The 21,671-nt window shown below is 36.4% G+C and overlaps 1 protein-coding gene and 1 long non-coding RNA gene across 2 annotated transcripts; both read left to right on the top strand.

Annotated features, from left to right (window-relative positions):
* The first annotated feature begins 220 nt into the window (after positions 1-220).
* On the top strand, positions 221-4,100 carry LOC148958780 (uncharacterized). Its single transcript, XR_016144226.1, has 3 exons — positions 221-358; positions 904-3,130; positions 3,257-4,100. It is a non-coding gene; the product is annotated as an uncharacterized LOC148958780 (long non-coding RNA).
* A 2,815-nt stretch (positions 4,101-6,915) lies between these two features.
* Positions 6,916-9,546, top strand: LOC148958779 (uncharacterized). Its single transcript, XM_089111580.1, has 3 exons — positions 6,916-7,408; positions 7,515-7,690; positions 8,543-9,546. The coding sequence occupies exons 1-3, from the start codon at positions 7,069-7,071 to the stop codon at positions 9,023-9,025; spliced, it is 999 nt and encodes a 332-aa protein (XP_088967706.1). The 5' UTR covers positions 6,916-7,068; the 3' UTR covers positions 9,026-9,546.
* Positions 9,547-21,671: the final 12,125 nt, after the last annotated feature.

The raw sequence follows: 21,671 nt of genomic DNA, 5'->3' as shown, positions 1-21,671 counted from the left end.
CCTCGTACGACAATGGAGGCTAGTACTTCCTTGCTGTGGCTTTTTGATTAGTTGCGAAAGAGATTTGTTACAAGTCCTTTTATCAAACCCGTCAAGTGAATTTATTCATTAAATATATATTATCTTTTATCATAGCCACCTCTAAGGATATCTTCAATTGTCACATAATGAAAAAAACTGAAAAGTTAACTGTTTGATTTACGCCAATATAAATGCCTAGACCAAATTCTGTTCCTTCATGATCTTCTGTCCGTTTCCTAAGGCTTTTTCTTTTCACTTGTCATAATTTGGAACTAATATTTTGTTAAATAATTACAAACTACCCTTTATCAATCAACTTTTTTTTGGAAGAAAGAGGGTTGGAGATGAGAGTAGAGGCAGAGCAAAAAGTTGGATATGACGAATTCTTTGCTCTCAGAACAAACAAACTGTTAGATTTTCTAGCTGTATCTATCTTGTTGTACTTTTCTGAGGTTAGATGGCTAAGTCGGGGTGCAATGCTTCAACTAGTCTACCAGCTTCGGAAAGAGATTAGCGATTTCATGATGGCCAAGAATATTATAGCACCCGAATTCAGTGATCCTAGCTTCTTGTCTAGATTAGCGTTCCTCATTGACATTGCTGGTCACTTGAACAGGCAAAAAAAGAAGCTTCAAGGCCATGGTAAATTTGTGCATGTTATGTATGAGCATGTGGTGACGTTCCAACGTATGCTGGGCCTTTGGAATACTCAGTTGGATCATGGGAACTTGGCTCTCGTTCCCACTTTGCAGGAACAGCAACCTGTCAATGTGTCGATGTATGCATCTTTCATTAGTGACGTTTCCATGCAGTTTAATGACCGATTTAAAGATATGCAGTGTCAAGGTGAAAACTTCAAGCTGTTTGCTTCCCCATTCGAAGTCGAAGTTGAAGCTCCCCCTGAAAATCTTCAAATGAAGTTGATCGAGCTGCAGGGTACCAGTCAATTGAAACAAAAATTCAAAGAAACTGATATCATCCAGTTTTATCAACAATCAACCATGGTGGCAAACCAAGGTTGTCTCGCACAGTTTGTTGGCAAATGAGGCCTTAACACTTAAGCTGGCAATGGCACTGCCTATACTTTATAAATTTAAGAAGAAAATGAGAACATTCCAGCCTCAGTTTTCCAAAACATTTAACAACAATAAGCCTGAACATAAATTTACGAATTATCCAAAAAAGAGTGTACTGCTTCAAAGTTACAGTATAGCTTTTTGCCGATAAATACATTTAATTGGTTAGATTAGTAGTTAGTTGAAGTAAAATGAGTATATATTGAAATTATACTGTATTTTGAGTTGCGGCCTTCTTATGCATTCCAAAGTCTAATTTTGGCCCCCTGGTTTAGAAAGGTTGCCGACCCCTGCTGTAAGGCTTCAGAAATGGGAAATTTTCTTTCCTCCCCTACTCTGGAAATATGACTTATATCTACATAAGCACCACCTGGTGTAACAGTCCTAGATAGTCGCTACTAACTTTCCTGGTTTTATGTCATCACTTTCAAGGATGCATGATTTACAGGCCTGAGAATCCTATAAGGCTTCAGTACTTAGATTGACGAAAAATGCTTCAGTATGGAACATAGTTTTGGGATGTCTTTATGATCATGTTATAAAAGGTATCCATTTCATATTTCACCCAAATATGCATCTTGATAAGTTTAAAGTGATATCACATGCTTGTGTCATAGTTCTCAATGATGTCTACCTTATAGACCTTTCAATGCTATAAGGCTTCAGTACAGGAAAATTTCCTTTTTACCCCTACTCTGGAAATATGACACATTTCTACATAAGCAGCAGCTGGTGTAAAGGCAGGTTTTCACTTCAGTGATTCAGGTCAGGCAATCGCGCAACTGCTGTACTGGGCATGCGCATTAAAGCGAATGACAGTGATTCCCCTTTGCACTGGCGATCGCGGAACTGCTTTTGGGAGTTGAATAGATTTTAACTTTTCTGCGACCATATTATCAAGAACCAATTAGATGCTTTGTTTTCTTGTCTGGTTTATGTAAAATGCCTCCTGTCTTGTTTTCTTTGCTGCTTATCCAAAAAGTCAACTCCACGCCCTGCTACGCTGAGAAGAAGACCATGGAAAAAATAACAATCGATCCAGAAGTCATGTCGCTCTAAAGTCATGCCAGTTTCAACAAAGTCAATCCCCTAAAGTACAGTCAGATTATATTGCTTTTGAAAATGTCGAAAAGTTTCATCTCTTTGACAAGCTGACGATACTCTCCCTTTTCACATCTCTCTGCACATATTTTCCTTACCCAGCATCTCCTTTTGTTACGAGTTTGCAATGCCTTTCCTTTTAATCGTCATCTCAACGAAATGAGAATCAAAATTTGTGGCCTTGTAATCACCATATTGTTGACGCGCTTAATTCTTCTGGGGCACTCACAAGGATCGTGTGGCCAAATCTCAAGAGTGGAAATCAATCCTGCGATAGCAATCGAGCGATCACAAGGTTTGCGCAACCAGATTCGCCAAAGTGGAAACCTGCCTTAATAGTCCTTTCTAGTTGGCTACTGACTTTCTTTCAAGGATGTGTGAGTAACAGGCTTGTGAATCCTACAAGGCTTCAGTTCTGAGATTTACAAAAACATATGAAGTCATAAGTCCACGCCCAAAGGTCCGATTTGAATCTTGTTTTCTGCAATAATCTTTTCTTGTTTATATCCACATGTGTCTCAATTTTCAATTTAATATCTTTAATACTGTTTGATTTACAATTTTTGTTACTCAGATCAGCCATTGTGATTTTTGGCCAGCTATTATGGAAATTGGGGTGTGGCAATTGTTCTTTGATTCTATCTCTTTCAATATTATTCAAACTATAACATATGTATATATCATTAGAAAAAGCGAACTTTTCTATTGAATGGTATCAAATAATGCATCTTTTAACCCCTGTTTTGAAAAGTTGTTATACCTTTCTCGTCCTAGTTTTAAATTGTAAACAAAAGTCATCTGTACACAGATTTCTTTCTCATTTCAGGTTCTGGCAGCTAGCAGACAGTTTTATTTTCGCTTCAGCTCATGGTACTTTATATTTTATGAAGACTTTACAGCATATATTTAGGGTATTTAATGTCTGACACTGTGTATTATTTGTAAATTGTGTATTATTATGTGTACTATTCTGTCTTGTTCTTATAAAATTGCTTTGCTCTGTTATAGAGCATTATTTGCCAGATTCCTTTTGTCACTTTGTGATCTTCCTTTCATAGATGCCTTGAATATTTTTTGGTATCTTTTTCTCAAGAGAAAATTATTTTCAAATCACTGTAAGTACCATTTTCTATCCGTTTTCAAAACATTCATTATTGGCAAAGTTCTATTTTTTTCATTTATTCCAATTTACTTTCAACCAAGATTCATTTTCAATTTAAATCGCTTTTTTGTAACGTCTTTTTTCTCCACTTTTCTTAGTTGCAGTATATAATTCATTTATTGTCACTAGATCATCTTTTGTTTACAGACACTTGACAGTTTTTGCACCAAATTTCAACTACAAACTGTTAGTACCAACCTTTCTTTTTATTATCATGCCTATACCTTGGAATTTAGATGATGCATTGTCTTTCTGGAATGAAAAGAAATTCTATGTTATTGACAAAGGTCCAAATGCAAGTTACAGAATGGTAAATTTCATTCAGTCCAGGGAACGTCAATTACAAGAACAGGATGCTCAAATGGCAACAATTCGTTCCCAAGTAGCTTCAACAGAAAATCTTTCAAAACAAAGTAATGTTGTCTCGTCTTTGCTGCGCTGGTGTCAAACACTTTGCTGGAGCAAATGTGAGAATTGCAACAGCATAATAACTGACCAGCTTTTGTCAAATTTTGGAAAATTGCCAAAATGGCAAACTAACAACATTTTGTCTAGATGGCCAATCCTTGTACTTTGTGGAGACTTTAGTCAATAACAGCCTCTTGCTACACGAAACAATAAGACAAAACAAGAAGAAAACATTCTTTCTTGTGTCTACTGCATGTGTAACATAGCAAAGTTTGCACTTTCACAGCAACACAGAATACAGGATGATATTCTTCTAGAATTTTTGCATCATATTCGATGCCAACAGATTCGGTGCTACACGCAATATCAAATGGCCAAATTCTCTGTAACTCAGATACAGTATTAGAAAGCGTTTTTGAAACTCTCAAACATCATCCAGATTTCGTTACACTACTCGACGATCTGCATCTTTTTTTAACAATTTGCTGGTTAAAAACTTTTTTCATCGACATCCTTGTTGTTGCTGCTGATGAAAATTTGATTTCCATTCATTAGGGAATGTGATTGATTTTAACCAGACATGTGAATAAATCTATTGGTTTTGTTAATGATAAATTAGTCACTGTCAAATGTATTTCCTCTGAAACAATAATTGCCACACATCCCAACAGCCATGTCATTGATATATTTCCCATGACAGCTATAATAAATGAACAGACAATTACAAAATACCCCTTCCTCCCAGGATATGCTACAACAGTTTTCAAAGGTGCAAGGCCAGACAGTAAAGAAAGTATAGTTTGGCTTGACACAGAAACCACTCCTGAGGGTACTGCATATGTCCCTTTGCCTCGAGTAAAGTAACTAACAGATCTACACTTTTAGACTCCTTTGATAAGACTCAATTTAGACCAGTTTCCTAAAGTCACATTAGCTAAACATATACGCTTTAAATTCGCCATTAGGCTTTAAATCATGCAGATTTCTCAACAGCATTTAATTCCTTACAATTATACTCATTGATATAAAGTATGATTTTCAAATTCATTAAAAATTTTTATTAAAACTTGCATGTGTATTTTCCTGTTGTCACCCGACAACTTACAGTGTCTCTATTTTTTACAGATGGCCTACACACAATCAAATAAAATCAAGGAAGTAGGTTACTGCAACCATTTCCCAAAAAACTTTCTAAAGCAATATGGTTGGGTCAAAGTATATCCGCCAGAGCAGGTAGCTCTTTCACGCCTAAGACCAGAAGGCTGTGAATGGCTTAGAAGACCCCAAGTGCCAACGTCAGAGCTGTGCTCTACAATAACCGAAAATCTGAAAGTGTTACAGAAGTCCAGCCTCCTTCTTGATGACAGGAAAATAACGGACTTGACAGGAAACCTACAGCCTCTGGCGCAGCTCTTGGCTCCTTTTCACAAGGAAAGTCAAACTGTGCCAAATGATGTACAAAGGCTTAATCTTCTGCTGGCCATTTTAAATCCCAGCGATACTAGCAGCACAACTCGATAAATGTGTTGAGCTTGGTGCTGCTCTCTTTTCGATTGGGGCTAACTTCGAGGTGGCACAGACAATAATTTCAAACCCAAATAATTATGCAGATTTGACTGTCATCATGGTGCGATGATGACAGTCAACTTTGATCGATTATTGTCTTATCGGGGGGAAGACCCTTCTGTGTTCTGGTGTTAAGGGTCCTTTTTTATTTTAGTAATTTAGGGTCCTAGGTCTAAGGATCTCAGGGTCTGGTTTTTACGGTATGCCCTCCAAAACAACCTCCACCATTTCATCACCCAATGTATTATCTTTAACTTTACAGCTTCAAACATGCGGTGGGGCTAGATTAAAGCAATCTAATGACATCTTGTAACCATCCCGTTTCATGCCTGACAGTGTTGATAAATAAATGCTGCTTCTATTTAAGGGCGGCTACTCCATTATTGTTTCTGAACATAGCTTCTATTTGAGAGCGACTTTTAAAATTATTTTTCATCAAAAACTGCGGCTTTTATTCGTCAAAGGTGAAAGGTCAAATTTCTGTCGAAGAGAGAAATTACCAACTGTTTGCTAATAAAAGTTAGTTAGACCTTTTACGATCGACTGGTATCAATAGCGATCATATGCTATTCAGTATATGTTCTTCATGCATATGCTACAGTGGTATCGGGGTATCAAATTTGCCGAAGATTGATGAGCCAGTTTAATGCGTGAAGACTAGAACCAGTCTTCACACACATTGCATTGAACAATGCAAGAGTGTGACAGCCTGAATAGCTGTTTACAAATACAGTTTACCTCTTTACCTCAAGCCTTTAGTGTAGAAATTACCTGCTTTGCTGAATCTGACAGATTCAGAAAATTCCTTCACAGCTCATTTATGCTCTTTTCGGTAGTTGGCAGTGTTTTAGATACACATGAATTTTTTTCTTTGTAGGCATTGAATCGCATTTTTCCATCTTTAGGTCTAAGTCCTTTGTTACTTAGGGCTCACCTTTCTGTTTAATGGTTTAGGCGCTGCTTTGAAAACAATTGGAGTAGTTGGTGGTTAAGAATACTGCCCAGAACTATGACTGGTATCTTTTCTAGTTGATGGTTTATGCCATTCTTCCCTTTCCTCTATTTCAGCTTCGCTGCTAGTTTCAAACAAAATGTTTCCATCATTTGGGTAACCTCTCTAGATGCTTTAAGCCTCTCTAGTTGACCTCTCTAGACGCTTTAACCCTTTTTAGCATTTTACGAGCTCTTCACGCTGCCCAAGACCACAAAACTTGAAAGTGTCTATAAATAGATTCATTGGAAACTGTCTATAAATGATTCTGGTCCACAATGGGAGATATGGTATGATAACTAACTGGAGGTAATCCATATACCTTGGAAAAAAATACTTGTTTCTTGTTTTAAAGTCATCTGACGGTAAATCAGTAGCTTGTGAGTGTCACTCTGTGTTTCTGGATTCTTTATCAATATCTGTGTGTTTTTCCGTCGCACATTATTCGGCATTCATTTTGAACTCATTCATTATTATTGATAAATTGTCAAAAGCATCTACTTCATTTGGGGTAGTAAATTCTGACATGAATGCAATATAAGCTAATCTTATTATGTTGGTTACATCTTCCATTGTTTCAGTGTTTGTCAAGAAACCAATAACTCTAACCACTAAAGCCTAGCGCACACAGCAGATTTTTGTCGCAAAAGACGAAGATTTTTGTCTCAAAAGACGAAAATCTGTAGTGTGCGGGGCAAAATCGCAAAGATTTTTGTCTTTTACGATTATCTTTGAGATAAAAAATGTTTGATATTTGTCTTTGTCTTTTACGACGAAAGACAAAAATCGTGCAATGTGCGGGGTCGAAAGACAAGTTTTTAATTTTTAAACCAATAAAACTTGGATTATATGGTCACGTGAATTCTGTGGAGCCTTTCTTTCCCGCCAAAAGAAAAAAGATTGAGAACGCCATGGAGAATACAGAAGACGAAGTCGGTATATGGACAGCAAGCAAAGAGGAGCAGCTTGTCGATCTGTGGCAAGAAAAGGCTTGTCTGTATATGGTTACGTCTCCAGAATATTCAGACAGAAACAAGAAGCTAGCAGCCCTGAACGAAATTGCAACTAAACTTTCTTCAAACGGTGAGTGAATAATTTTGACTAGCTAGCTAGGCTAGTCCTCTTTTCTTAGGCCTACTCAATTTGAAGTGAAACATTGCTGTACGAATTCATGTTTTATTCATTCTAGTGAATCAAGTAAAAAAAAGAATCGCATCTCTGCGCACGCAATATGCACGCTCCCGCAGAATCCCAAGCAGTGGAAGTGCACGACCAAAAGAGACGAAGAAGACTCAATGGATAGAAGACCGCCTTCAATTTTTAAGCCCATATGTATCCAACAGAGTGTCTATTTCTAATTTGCAGGTACAATACAACACTAGCTAGTTGAGTTCATTATTTTTTGTTGCAACCATACTATCTTGCCATGATACTGATCCAGATGTTGAGCAAAAATATTGTTTCAAAAGCTCACGCTGACCCTTAGCACTTAATGAACAGTTTCTGTTTTTTGTCTTCTGTAACTCAGTTAGAGATTTGTCTAATCTCCAGCTGCCTTGAAAAAGCTCATGGTTGTCTCTTTCACTGTCACATGCATTTTTATATGAAGGCTGCTCATCAATCAGCATGTTGTGCAGACAACAAATTGCCAGCACAATTTGCTTAGCCTTTTCAGGCTCCAACATAATCTTTGTCAGCTTTGTCTTTGTCTTTGTAATCTTTGTCGACAACCCGTCGTGCTCTAGAAAGCCTGTAGTTGAAAATGTGCTGTTCATGTAACAGTTGTCTAAATGGGAATGGTTTCATGATATCATTTCTCAAGGGAAATGCATCATCACCAATGATATGATAATGACATTTGATGCATGTTTCCCCAAATTGCTCAGCTTCTGGAAAGGCAATTGATTTGTCTTTCATCTGTTGATTTAGAGGCGATGTTTCAAAAAGTCCAGCATCACCATTTCTTCCACTTGCACCAACATCAACAAATATCAACTTGTAGTCATAACTTGCCAATGCTAGAAGGACTATGCTGAAATATCCCTTGTAGTTGAAGTACTCTGATCCAGACATTTTTGGTTGTTTGATTGCAATGTGTTTGCCATCTAATGCACCAACACAAAAAGGATAGTCCCATAAATTGTAGAAACCATCACTGATTGTTTTCCATTGATGAGATGTGCTTGGAATCTAAAATACAAAAATATTAAATTTTAGTCTTCAACTGAAAGTTTATCTGAGCCACAGCTTAACACTGGTGACAGTGACTGTGATGGAGACTTGGACGACAATGATGCCCCTGCTGCAGAGACACCAGTTTCAACAAGCAGGCCACTGGCTGCTGTTAAAAAATCCAAAACTGCAAAGCAGAAAAAGGAAGAGGAAGAACTCTCCATTCTGAAGTCTCTTGCATCATCTTTCTCTGCAGATGAAAATTTAGCTGCAAAAAAGGATGCAAAGCCAAGCCCTTCAGCTGCCTTTGGGGAATACGTTACACATGCTTTGTCTGTGATGGATGAGAAAACAAGACTTGTTGCAATGAACAACATTCAAAATGCTCTTTTTCAGGCACAGATGGGCTCTTTCTCAAATGAATTCAACAACCCATATCATGCTGGTCAACATGCTAGAATGCAGTCTTTCAGGCAGTCACTTGACCAGCAAGATATGAGTGAAGGGCCATCGTACGGACAATTCTAATCTTTAAAATTCATACAGTATATTGCTTTCACTGCACTCTTCAATGTTATGTGAGTTGGTTTTAATTAGCACATTAAATATTGTATTGAAAACCAAAAAGTAGAAAACAAAAAATGTTATGTACCTTAAGATATCTATCCTTAAGATTCTGATAAATTGCATCACAAGTTTCTGTCACTATTGATGAAATTGTTCTTTCTCCAAGTCTATATGAAAATCCCAGGCTGTGAAATGACTCTCCTGTAAAGATATGCAACATCTTATTATACCAATCAATATCTAAAATGATATGATTACCTCAATTTCTCCATGTAAGATTATCAGATTTATGATTGCATTCATTTTGATGATACTCAATTCAAAATGCTCATTATGATTGGCATTAAAGGTGAAATGGTTTGTGAAAGATATCAATTAGTAAGAAGTATTGTCATTATTGTTATTAAGTATTGCTACGAACTCTGTAGAAGAAACATTTAGAATATTTAAAGTTATTTTTATTATTCACAAATATATTTTTACTTTTCTCATTTGTATCCTATATTTTCTCTTTGAATCAAGCTGGCAGACTATTGTGAAATCTCACCTGTTGCTAAGTATCGTAGTGTGACTGCAAGTCTTTCTGCTGCACTAATTGATTTTCGCATGTGAGTGTCTTTTCTTTGAATCATTGGTCTTACTTTGGCAAGAAGAGATTTGAAAAGGTCTTCGTTGAGACGAAAATAGCGTTGGTACATAGGTTTATCCTCCGATGCTAACTCCTGAACAAGATTCTGATATGCTCCCAGCTCATTTCTACGCTCAATCCAGGATTTCACCCACATTCGTCTCGCAATTCGCCTCCTTCTTCTTCGTCTTATTAAAAGGATAATAGCCAACCGTGCTTTCTTTTTTGTCAAATTCATAACCTTTGTCAGTTTCTTGAGCAATTTTATTCGTGTTTGGAATTTTATTTTACGCGCCAAGAAGTTCAAACAATGTGAAAAAGAGGTCACAAAACTTAATCGAGGCACTAATCCGAAAAAAATCGTGCTGTGTGCGGGCAATCAGTTTTTATGAAAAAGACAAAAATCTTCGTCTTTTGCGACAAATATCTGCTGTGTGCGCTAGGCTTAAATGATTCACTAATGGCAAAACGTCTGAAGTCCTTTTTTTTCTGCATATCTCTCCACAAACTTCGCATTTAATTTCAAAATCTGGGCTTCGCATATTAAAACAAGTGTTAGGCTTCCATTGGCGCATTTTCCTTGCAACATATCAAAGCATTGGTTTACGTAACTCTCAACATAACCTTGTGCGGTTGGAGAGCTACCCTCCCCCACCTTCAACATTCTTTACACAGGTATTCTTTTCACCTTTTGGGCTTCCTTATTCGCTGTAGGATAAACATTACCCTGTTCACTATGGTGTTTACCCATACAAATACTGCATGACATATTTCTTCTACATTTGAAAGAAAAATGTCCCTTTGCTAAACAAACAAAGCAAAGACTGTACTTTTTGCAATATTTTCAGGTTCTCTAAAGTCCCTTACATTATGACAATTGATTTCTTCATGAGATTGTGAACAAAAAACGCATTGATAGCCTTTGAATATTTGCTTTTTCCACTAGAATTTGTTGTCTGCATCCCAGACGAACTAGCAAAGTTTGACTTAAAAATTGATACGTGTGACTCTCGTACTTTCAGCTTGCTTCTCAGCACTTCCAAAAAACACGAAAGTGATAAATCTTTAGAGCCTTTCACAGCTCACAACATACTGAGTTGAACAGCTTCCAGCGATTTGTTGAGCAGCAACGAAACGATGATACAAGAATATGTGGTCTCATCTACCATCATAGAGTCCAGCACTTTAAAGTGTGTTTCAGCCACATCGTAAAAATTTCTTAGACAATTTTACAATTGGCAATCCGGTATATATCAGATTGATTTCATGCCACATTTCTAGTGGAGTGATTCAACTCTGCAAAAACGGAGCAAAAGCATATCAGATCAGGTCTTCCTGGTGTGAACAGAAGGCCTATCTGGTATGAAACGAATCTGATATGAAGTGGGGCCCTTATATTCTAATGCTCAATGTCACTCTTGGTATAAAGCGGTGTTTGGTTTTTTGTTTTTTTTTGTTTTTATTCCATAAAGTGTAAGTTTTTGTAAGTTGTAAGTTTTATTCCTTAAGTTTTTTACAAAAGATATGAAATAGGTCTTTCTCTAGTACCATCCTTGCCAAAAGTGTTAGAACACTGATCTCAGTTTTCAAGATCAAAATCAATCATCTCCCTCTTCCCCACAGAACAACATAGGTTTACTATGAAAAAAGTCATGATTTTAGGAAGCACTTTATTTCATGCTTTATTTATGATATTTTTCTAAATTATCAACATTGTTTTAGAGTGGGGAAAAAGGAGTATCCAGGAATAAAAATGAAAAATATAAAAACACAACACAAATCACTTGGCTTTTCAAGTACTTTTGACAATGTTTCCCTGAATTTCATTTTTAAGCTTATTAGATATGCCACTGAAACCTATATCTACCTTTAGGCTTCAATGGTGCTGATTCCCTTTCTGATATTTTCAAAGTTGTACGTGCTACCAACCAGGAGATATGGCGGTATTGTCTTTTTTTGGGATATGGGGGTAAGCTACATCCTTAAAACTAAATGCAATATTTCAATTATTGAGAAAAATTGCTAAAATCAAAATCGATTTCCAATAAATATGATCAAAAAATGTATTTTGAATCTTTTTGAAGGCTTGTGGCGCAATGTTCTCACTTGTCAGGGCAGGTTTGCCCCAAAATTTACCCGAAAGATGTATACTAATAACCCTCAAAGATAGAATTAGGCTTTGTATGAATTTCATGATGAGAACGGTGAAATGTAAAGAAAGTCCCGCGGTCTAGAGTAAGATCTTGAGTACTTCAAATTCATTTCTCAAAAAGTGTAGACTGTGGATGAATCTGGAATTTTTCATTTTTCAGGCTTCACAAACATCCCTGCTGTAGCTTTGTCTGCAAACAGAAACTCTCTTATAAGAGCTGATCTATTTCAATTGTAACATTGTGATGCTGTCGCATCTAGAAAAGCCATGTCACCTTGTGTCAAGAATTGTAATAGTTGCTCTTTGAGCTGCAATACCTTATGATAATGAATGTCTACTGACAGAATAGAAGAATGTCTTGCTTAAATTACTAATCTCCATGAATTCTATCAAATTGAATCTGCTATTAATGCTTTTAAGCCAGGCAAGCAGATGTAAATGTAAGGTACCACAACTTTGAAAATCAAATCTATATTTCATCAAAATTTAAGCATTACCTGCTTACTATCTTTGAAGGTATGAGACTTTCATTTGGAGCCATTTTTCTACACAGAGAGCCTTGTATCACTTCCTCTAAAGCATGTGCGAAATCAAGGGTATGTAAGAATGATATGTGCGGTGGGGCTAGATTAAAGCAATCTAATGACATCTTGTAACCATCCCGTTTCATGCCTGACAGTGTTGATAAATAAATGCTGCTTCTATTTAAGGGCGGCTACTCCATTATTGTTTCTGAACATAGCTTCTATTTGAGAGCGACTTTTAAAATTATTTTTCATCAAAAACTGCGGCTTTTATTCGTCAAAGGTCAAAGGTCAAAGTTCTGTCGAAGAGAGAAATTACCAACTGTTTGCTAATAAAAGTTAGTTAGACCTTTTACGATCGACTGGTATCAATAGCGATCATATGCTATTCAGTATATGTTCTTCAGGCATATGCTACAGTGGTATCGGGGTATCAAATTTGCCGAAGATTGATGAGCCAGTCTAATGCGTGAAGACTAGAACCAGTCTTCACACACATTGCATTGAACAATGCAAGAGTGCGACAGCCTGAATAGCTGTTTACAAATACAGTTTACCTCTTTACCTCTAGCCTTTAGTGTAGAAATTACCTGCTTTGCTGAATCAGACAGATTCAGAAAATTCCTTCACAGCTCATTTATGGTCTTTTCGGTAGTTGGCAGTGTTTTAGATACACATGAATTTTTTTCTTTGTAGGCATTGAATCGCATTTTTCCATCTTTAGGTCTAAGTCCTTTGTTACTTAGGGCTCACCTTTCTGTTTAATGGTTTAGGCGCTGCTTTGAAAACAATTGGAGTAGTTGGTGGTTAAGAATACTGCCCAGAACTATGACTGGTATCTTTTCTAGTTGATGGTTTATGCCATTCTTCCCTTTCCTCTATTTCAGCTTCGCTGCTAGTTTCAAACAAAATGTTTCCATCATTTGGGTAACCTCTCTAGATGCTTTAAGCCTCTCTAGTTGACCTCTCTAGACGCTTTAACCCTTTTTAGCATTTTACGAGCTCTTCACGCTGCCCAAGACCACAAAACTTTGAAAGTGTCTATAAATAGATTCATTGGAAACTGTCTATAAATGATTCTGGTCCACAATGGGAGATATGGTATGATAACTAACTGGAGGTAATCCATATACCTTGGAAAAAAATACTTGTTTCTTGTTTTAAAGTCATCTGACGGTAAATCAGTAGCTTGTGAGTGTCACTCTGTGTTTCTGGAATTCATAAAAGGACTTCAATGCAACTAAAGCTACACCACAGTCAGTTTCTTTATCAATATCTGTGTGTTTTTCCGTCGCACATTATTCGGCATTCATTCTGAACTCATTCATTATTATTGATAAATTGTCAAAAGCATCTACTTCATTTGGGGTAGTAAATTCTGACATGAATGCAATATAAGATAATCTCATTATGTTGGTAGCATCTTCCATTGTTTCAGTGTTTGTCAAGAAACCAATAACTCTAACCACTAAATGATTCACTAATGGCAAAACGTCTGAAGTCCTTTTTTTTCTGCATATCTCTCCACAAACTTCGCATTTGATTTCAAAATCTGGGCTTCGCATATTAAAACAAGTGTTAGGCTTCCATTGGCGCATTTTCCTTGCAACATATCAAAGCATTGGTTTACGTAACTCTCAACATAACCTTGTGCGGTTGGAGAGCTACCCTCCCCCACCTTCAACATTCTTTACACAGGTATTCTTTTCACCTTTTGGGCTTCCTTATTCGCTGTAGAATAAACATTACCCTGTTCACTATGGTGTTTACCCATACAAATACTGCATGACATATTTCTTCTACATTTGAAAGAAAAATGTCCCTTTGCTAAACAAACAAAGCAAAGACTGTACTTTTTGCAATATTTTCAGGTTCTCTAAAGTCCCTTACATTATGACAATTGATTTCTTCATGAGATTGTGAACAAAAAACGCATTGATAGCCTTTGAATATTTGCTTTTTCCACTAGAATTTGTTGTCTGCATCCCAGACGAACTAGCAAAGTTTGACTTAAAAATTGATACGTGTGACTCTCGTACTTTCAGCTTGCTTCTCAGCACTTCCAAAAAACACGAAAGTGATAAATCTTTAGAGCCTTTCACAGCTCACAACATACTGAGTTGAACAGCTTCCAGCGATTTGTTGAGCAGCAACGAAACGATGATACAAGAATATGTGGTCTCATCTACCATCATAGAGTCCAGCACTTTAAAGTGTGTTTCAGCCACATCGTAAAAATTTCTTAGACAATTTTACAATTGGCAATCCGGTATATATCAGATTGATTTCATGCCACATTTCTAGTGGAGTGATTCCACTCTGCAAAAACGGAGCAAAAGCATATCAGATCAGGTCTTCCTGGTGTGAACAGAAGGCCTATCTGGTATGAAACGAATCTGATATGAAGTGGGGCCCTTATATTCTAATGCTCAATGTCACTCTTGGTATAAAGCGGTGTTTGGTTTTTTGTTTTTTTTTGTTTTTATTCCATAAAGTGTAAGTTTTTGTAAGTTGTAAGTTTTATTCCTTAAGTTTTTTACAAAAGATATGAAATAGGTCTTTCTCTAGTACCATCCTTGCCAAAAGTGTTAGAACACTGATCTCAGTTTTCAAGATCAAAATCAATCATCTCCCTCTTCCCCACAGAACAACATAGGTTTACTATGAAAAAAGTCATGATTTTAGGAAGCACTTTATTTCATGCTTTATTTATGATATTTTTCTAAATTATCAACATTGTTTTAGAGTGGGGAAAAAGGAGTATCCAGGAATAAAAATGAAAAATATAAAAACACAACACAAATCACTTGGCTTTTCAAGTACTTTTGACAATGTTTCCCTGAATTTCATTTTTAAGCTTATTAGATATGCCACTGAAACCTATATCTACCTTTAGGCTTCAATGGTGCTGATTCCCTTTCTGATATTTTCAAAGTTGTACGTGCTACCAACCAGGAGATATGGGGGTATTGTCTTTTTTTGGGATATGGGGGTAAGCTACATCCTTAAAACTAAATGCAATATTTCAATTATTGAGAAAAATTGCTAAAATCAAAATCGATTTCCAATAAATATGATCAAAAAATGTATTTTGAATCTTTTTGAAGGCTTGTGGCGCAATGTTCTCACTTGTCAGGGCAGGTTTGCCCCAAAATTTCCCCGAAAGATGTATACTAATAACCCTCAAAGATAGAATTAGGCTTTGTATGAATTTCATGATGAGAACGGTGAAATGTAAAGAAAGTCCCGCGGTCTAGAGTAAGATCTTGAGTACTTCAAATTCATTTCTCAAAAAGTGTAGACTGTGGATGAATCTGGAATTTTTCATTTTTCAGGCTTCACAAACATCCCTGCTGTAGCTTTGTCTGCAAACAGAAACTCTCTTATAAGAGCTGATCTATTTCAATTGTAACATTGTGATGCTGTCCCATCTAGAAAAGCCATGTCACCTTGTGTCAAGAACTGTAATAGTTGCTCTTTGAGCTGCAATACCTTATGATAATGAATGTCTACTGACAGAATAGAAGAATGTCTTGCTTGAATTACTAATCTCCATGAATTCTATCAAATTGAATCTGCTATTAATGCTTTTAAGCCAGGCAAGCAGATGTAAATGTAAGGTACCACAACTTTGAAAATCAAATCTATATTTCATCAAAATTTAAGCATTACCTGCTTACTATCTTTGAAGGTATGAGACTTTCATTTGGAGCCATTTTTCTACACAGCGAGCCTCGTATCACTTCCTCTAAAGCATGCAAGAGTGCGACAGCCTGAATAGCTGTTTACAAATACAGTTTACCTCTTTACCTCGAGCCTTTAGTGTAGAAATTACCTGCTTTGCTGAATCAGACAGATTCAGAAAATTCCTTCACAGCTCATTTATGCTCTTTTCGGTAGTTGGCAGTGTTTTAGATACACATGAATTTTTTTCTTTGTAGGCATTGAATCGCATTTTTCCATCTTTAGGTCTAAGTCCTTTGTTACTTAGGGCTCACCTTTCTGTTTAATGGTTTAGGCGCTGCTTTGAAAACAATTGGAGTAGTTGGTGGTTAAGAATACTGCCCAGAACTATGACTGGTATCTTTTCTAGTTGATGGTTTATGCCATTCTTCCCTTTCCTCTATTTCAGCTTCGCTGCTAGTTTCAAACAAAATGTTTCCATCATTTGGGTAACCTCTCTAGATGCTTTAAGCCTCTCTAGTTGACCTCTCTAGACGCTTTAACCCTTTTTAGCATTCTACGAGCTCTTCACGCTGCCCAAGACCACAAAACTTTGAAAGTGTCTATAAATAGATTCATTGGAAACTGTCTATAAATGATTCTGGTCCACAATGGGAGATATGGTATGATAACTAACTGGAGGTAATCCATATACCTTGGAAAAAAATACTTGTTTCTTGTTTTAAAGTCATCTGACGGTAAATCAGTAGCTTGTGAGTGTCACTCTGTGTTTCTGGAATTCATAAAAGGACTTCAGTGCAACTAAAGCTACACCACAGTCAGTTTCTTTATCAATATCTGTATGTTTTTCCGTCGCACATTATTCGTCATTCATTCTGAACTCATTCATTATTATTGATAAATTGTCAAAAGCATCTACTTCATTTGGGGTAGTAAATTCTGACATGAATGCAATATAAGATAATCTTATTATGTTGGTAGCATCTTCCATTGTTTCAGTGTTTGTCAAGAAACCAATAACTCTAACCACTAAATGATTCAATAATGGCAAAACGTCTGAAGTCCTTTTTTTTCTGCATATCTCTCCACAAACTTCGCATTTGATTTCAAAATCTGGGCTTCGCATATTAAAACAAGTGTTAGGCTTCCATTGGCGCATTTTCCTTGCAACATATCAAAGCATTGGTTTACGTAACTCTCAACATAACCTTGTGCGGTTGGAGAGCTACCCTCCCCCACCTTCAACATTCTTTACACAGGTATTCTTTTCACCTTTTGGGCATCCTTATTCGCTGTAGAATAAACATTACCCTGTTCACTATGGTGTTTACCCATACAAATACTGCATGACATATTTCTTCTACATTTGAAAGAAAAATGTCCCTTTGCTAAACAAACAAAGCAAAGACTGTACTTTTTGCAATATTTTTAGGTTCTCTAAAGTCCCTTACATTATGACAATTGATTTCTTCATGAGATTGTGAACAAAAAACGCATTGATAGCCTTTGAATATTTGCTTTTTCCACTAGCATTTGTTGTCTGCATCCCAGTTGATGCAACTACTTGCGGATGTAAGTTGTGGATATGTGCGAATGGTTCGTGGACGCCAGAAGGGAGCTGTCTAGCCCTTTGGCAGCCAGCCAAATTTGCTCAAAAAAGAAAACATAACACCATTTGCTTAAAATCATTTCATAAATGGAAAACAAAAATTTTACCCATAAAAACCTATGTATCATTTTGAAGCTTATAAAAAAAGCTGTTAGTGAAGCACAAGAGAAAAAATTTTTCACCTCTATTGTTGAGTGTCAGGGGGTCAACAAGTATGTTTTTGTTTCTTCGCCATAAAAAATTTATGATGCATTGTTTACAACATTTGTGTTTCATTCTTATAATCATATAACTACAAAGAAATACTTGTTGAAAACACTTTACCTAACCATATCAACAAAAGGGAAAAGCGAATTTTTGATAAATTGTTTCTCAATGAAACAGGGGGTAAGCACATGTTGTAGGTACCTTCCCAGTCACATTGTATACTTCAATATCTATGCTTTGTAACAGGTGTGTGCATTTGTTTTCTGAACAAAATTCACTGAATGTGATCTATTGCCTATCTTGTTGGGGTTTTTTGTTTGTAACTCTAATACTTTTGGGGTGGGGGGGCTTTTGGGGATCAATGCACATTACAAAGAAATACATTTCTGACAAAATTTAGTCTGTTGCATCGTCCCCTTTTCAACTGTAGAAGATTAGCTTCAAAATAGGTGAAGTATACTATAATATACTGGTTATAGAAATAAAAAAAATAAAAATTTAGTCAAACAAAGTAGCCAAAACAAGCGTCCATATGGGTGACTACACAAGTTTAGCTTTCATTTTATGGCAAACTTTTACTGTGAAAGTCTCTAAAACATTTCTTGCAAATATAAGCATCACATTTTGGGCAATGATTGCATGTCTGGGTGCCCAGCATCTTCTTTGTATCCTCACAAATCCTGTATGCACAGGATGTACACTTCTCCTTTTTTGGATATTTGCTGACTGGGTAATGTTTTCCGGTAAGTCTTGCTGCTCTTGAAACCCTATGATGGTGTTTATTGCTTTTTGCCTCTGAAATCTCTGATGTTCTTGAGTGTGGCTTTTCAAACTCCTCTCTAAGATCCAAATATTTTTGAACCAGCTCATGAATCGAGATGGTTCTAAATTTCTTATGAGATCCTCTCTTTTTGGCAAAGGTTGGGTTTGAAGTAAAATAAAGGCACATTGCATTTATGATGCATAGCTCCACCATCCTAAAAACACCTTTTCCACCATTTTTTGCACTTTCTTCCTAAATTATAATAAGAAAGAAATTGGTCACACTTGTCAACTCCTCCCATAAAATTATTGTAGTCACAAATGAGCTCTGGTTTGCTTATATCTTCCTTGCCATGCCTCTTCAATAATCTTGTTGATGTTCCATGGAAAGAGGAAGCAGCGAAAATATCTCTCTTATCCTTCCAATGAAAACCGCAACAATATCACCATTCCTGATATACACTGTTTCACCCCTTTCAAGCTTTGTATTCTTGAATGAAACTGGAAAGGCTCCCCTGTCAACTCTGATTGTCCCACAAGAAAATATGTTTCTGGCCAGCAAGTCCTTCACAAGTTTCAAACTTGTGTAAAAGTTATCAAAAAACAAATGATATCTCTTGTCCAAGTAAGGAAGAATCAGATCAAACACTACAAACACTGCTAACCCATGTTCTGCACCATCAGAAGACCTCCCAGTATAGATCTGAAACTGCAGGCAGTAGCCAGATGCTGTTTCACATAGAGCCCAAAGTTTTATCCCAAACTTTTTTGGCTTCTTTGGCATATACTGCAGAAAACCTATGCGAGATTTGTATCTGCAACATAGAACTCAGGATGATATTCTACCTAATTTTCTCCATCATATTTGCTATCATGTGCCAACACAAGATATGATAGATAAACTATACAAAGGTAACATTCTTTCTGACAGTGATAGAATTAAAGATAACTTGTATGACATATTGAAACGCTTCCCAGTTTCTCTTGTTAGCATGATAGCTCGCTGCATGATAGCTCGCTGTTCAGCTTCCTTTGTAAATGTGGTTATCATCAGAAATGCATTTCAACAGCATCAATTGGCTCTGGTTGTTGGAGTTGATGATTCTTTTATTCCAATGCATAAATACCTTAAACCCATGTTGACATGCATAAAACCTTATATAAAACATGCATAAATACCTTAAACCCAGGTTTACTGATTACTGATTAAAATCAGAAGTCAATTACTGAATATTCTTTGCAGAATACGTAACTGCATTAATAAAGAAAGCAGCTGAGTTGAGAAGAAAACAGGCTACATGCTGCAAAAGAAGCTTCTTCCTCTTGTGATACTCCAGCCTTTCTTTCGGATAAGCACAAAAATATGTCAAAGGCAGAGGAAATTGAAAGGCATCACACAAGATTTGCAAAATTATAAATGTGTATTCAATTTCTCTACACAGCAGCTAGAAGCAGTAAATTTTTTTCGGGATTAAAATTTTAAAATATAATCATTTTTGCGCTTTAAATCTTAGATGTCCAGTTTTGGGTATTTAAAGCCGGTATATTCATTTGAAGGAAATTTTTTCCTTATGGAGCAGACAACACAAGCAGGTAGTATTTCTCGTCTGTGCTTTCCAAGTCTGTGCCAAATCCATCTTACAAACTGTCTGTAGCTGATGTATCGAAACAATCTAGAATAGATAAATGAGAGAATAGGTTTTTTAACATGGCCAATTGAATAGGTTTTTCACATGGCCAATTGGTGCTAGACAAAACACCTATGAATAGGACCTCCTGAAAAATACCTAGTGATTGATGTAGAAAGAAAGTTCATCATAGTTTTTCTCATATTCATTCAAGATTTTATAAACAACATGTTACCTTACATAAAATGTGTACATAGAACAAAAAACTGTACAGTGACTAGATTATTCATATCAAGGGAATTTTTCTTTTCATATGTTAATTTGTACTGATGATAACTCCTGCAGGTAAATTGATGAAAGGGGTGCTCATATAAACAATTGCAAAGATGTCAGAATTAGGGGCACTATGGATCAGGGACATGTGTCTCGAAATTTGAAAAAGTGCCCCTTGTCATAAGTGTCCTTTTTACATATTTTAGAAATATTAGATTTGTAGATTCCAACCTATTACATTCAATGAAAATTCTTTAGTAGGTATATAGTCATTTGTACTCTTAGGATAATTGCAGTTTTGTGAGACATACCAGTGTCCTCCCCTTGCTGTGCCCTCTAACTATTTAAAATGCTTCAGATAAAATATGTAATAATATAACTTACTCAAATGTTGGTTCATCATCCAAGTAAGTTTCATCCTCAACATACTGGTAGATTGCTGTCAATATTACTGCTGTATTTAAGCATACGGTCTTAAAATCTTCGTCTTCACCTATACATTGTAAATTCTTGTCATCTGCCTTTAGCCACACCCTGTAAACTTCGCGACAACACAAACTCTCAGGCATACGTTTGCACTTCCCCCATTGGCACCTAAAAATGTTTACAAACGGGAGATAAATTGAAATTTATGTCATCGTTCTACTATTACTGGCCTCCGGTCAATAAGGCATATCAAAGTTCATCTCTATCTAGAGATCTCTATCAAGAGGCCTAGCTAATGAATGACCACACTGTTTTAGTCAATAGTCAAAACATGACAAAAAAAGCAAAAATCCGAACGCCCGCATTCAAAAACATAACAAAATGCAAAGGTGTAGGTGAAATCAACATACCACTCAGTATTTCCGATTCTTTCTAGATTTACATCAGGCATCTCTTCTTCTTCGTCGCTATCGCTAGTTGATCCCTGCTTAGTTAAGAAACTATCCTCTCTCTCTAATCCGTCAGCACCAGGTTCGAACATAAATGGTTCAATCTGAAGTCTTCTGATTGTTAAACGTTCGTCTTCAAAGATTTAATCTTCAAAACCTTGCGCCATTTCCACAAAAACAATTTTCTTTAAACGGTTCTCCCGTTTTGTAGCGATACTATGAGTATTTCAAGTGCTTGTTGTATGATGCTTCCATTACTGGTGGT

Source organism: Rhopilema esculentum, chromosome 11, assembly GCF_057945365.1.
Source record: "Rhopilema esculentum isolate cy_ngs chromosome 11, ASM5794536v1, whole genome shotgun sequence".
NCBI lineage: Eukaryota > Metazoa > Cnidaria > Scyphozoa > Rhizostomeae > Rhizostomatidae > Rhopilema > Rhopilema esculentum.
This window is presented reverse-complemented; position numbering and strand designations above follow the sequence as displayed.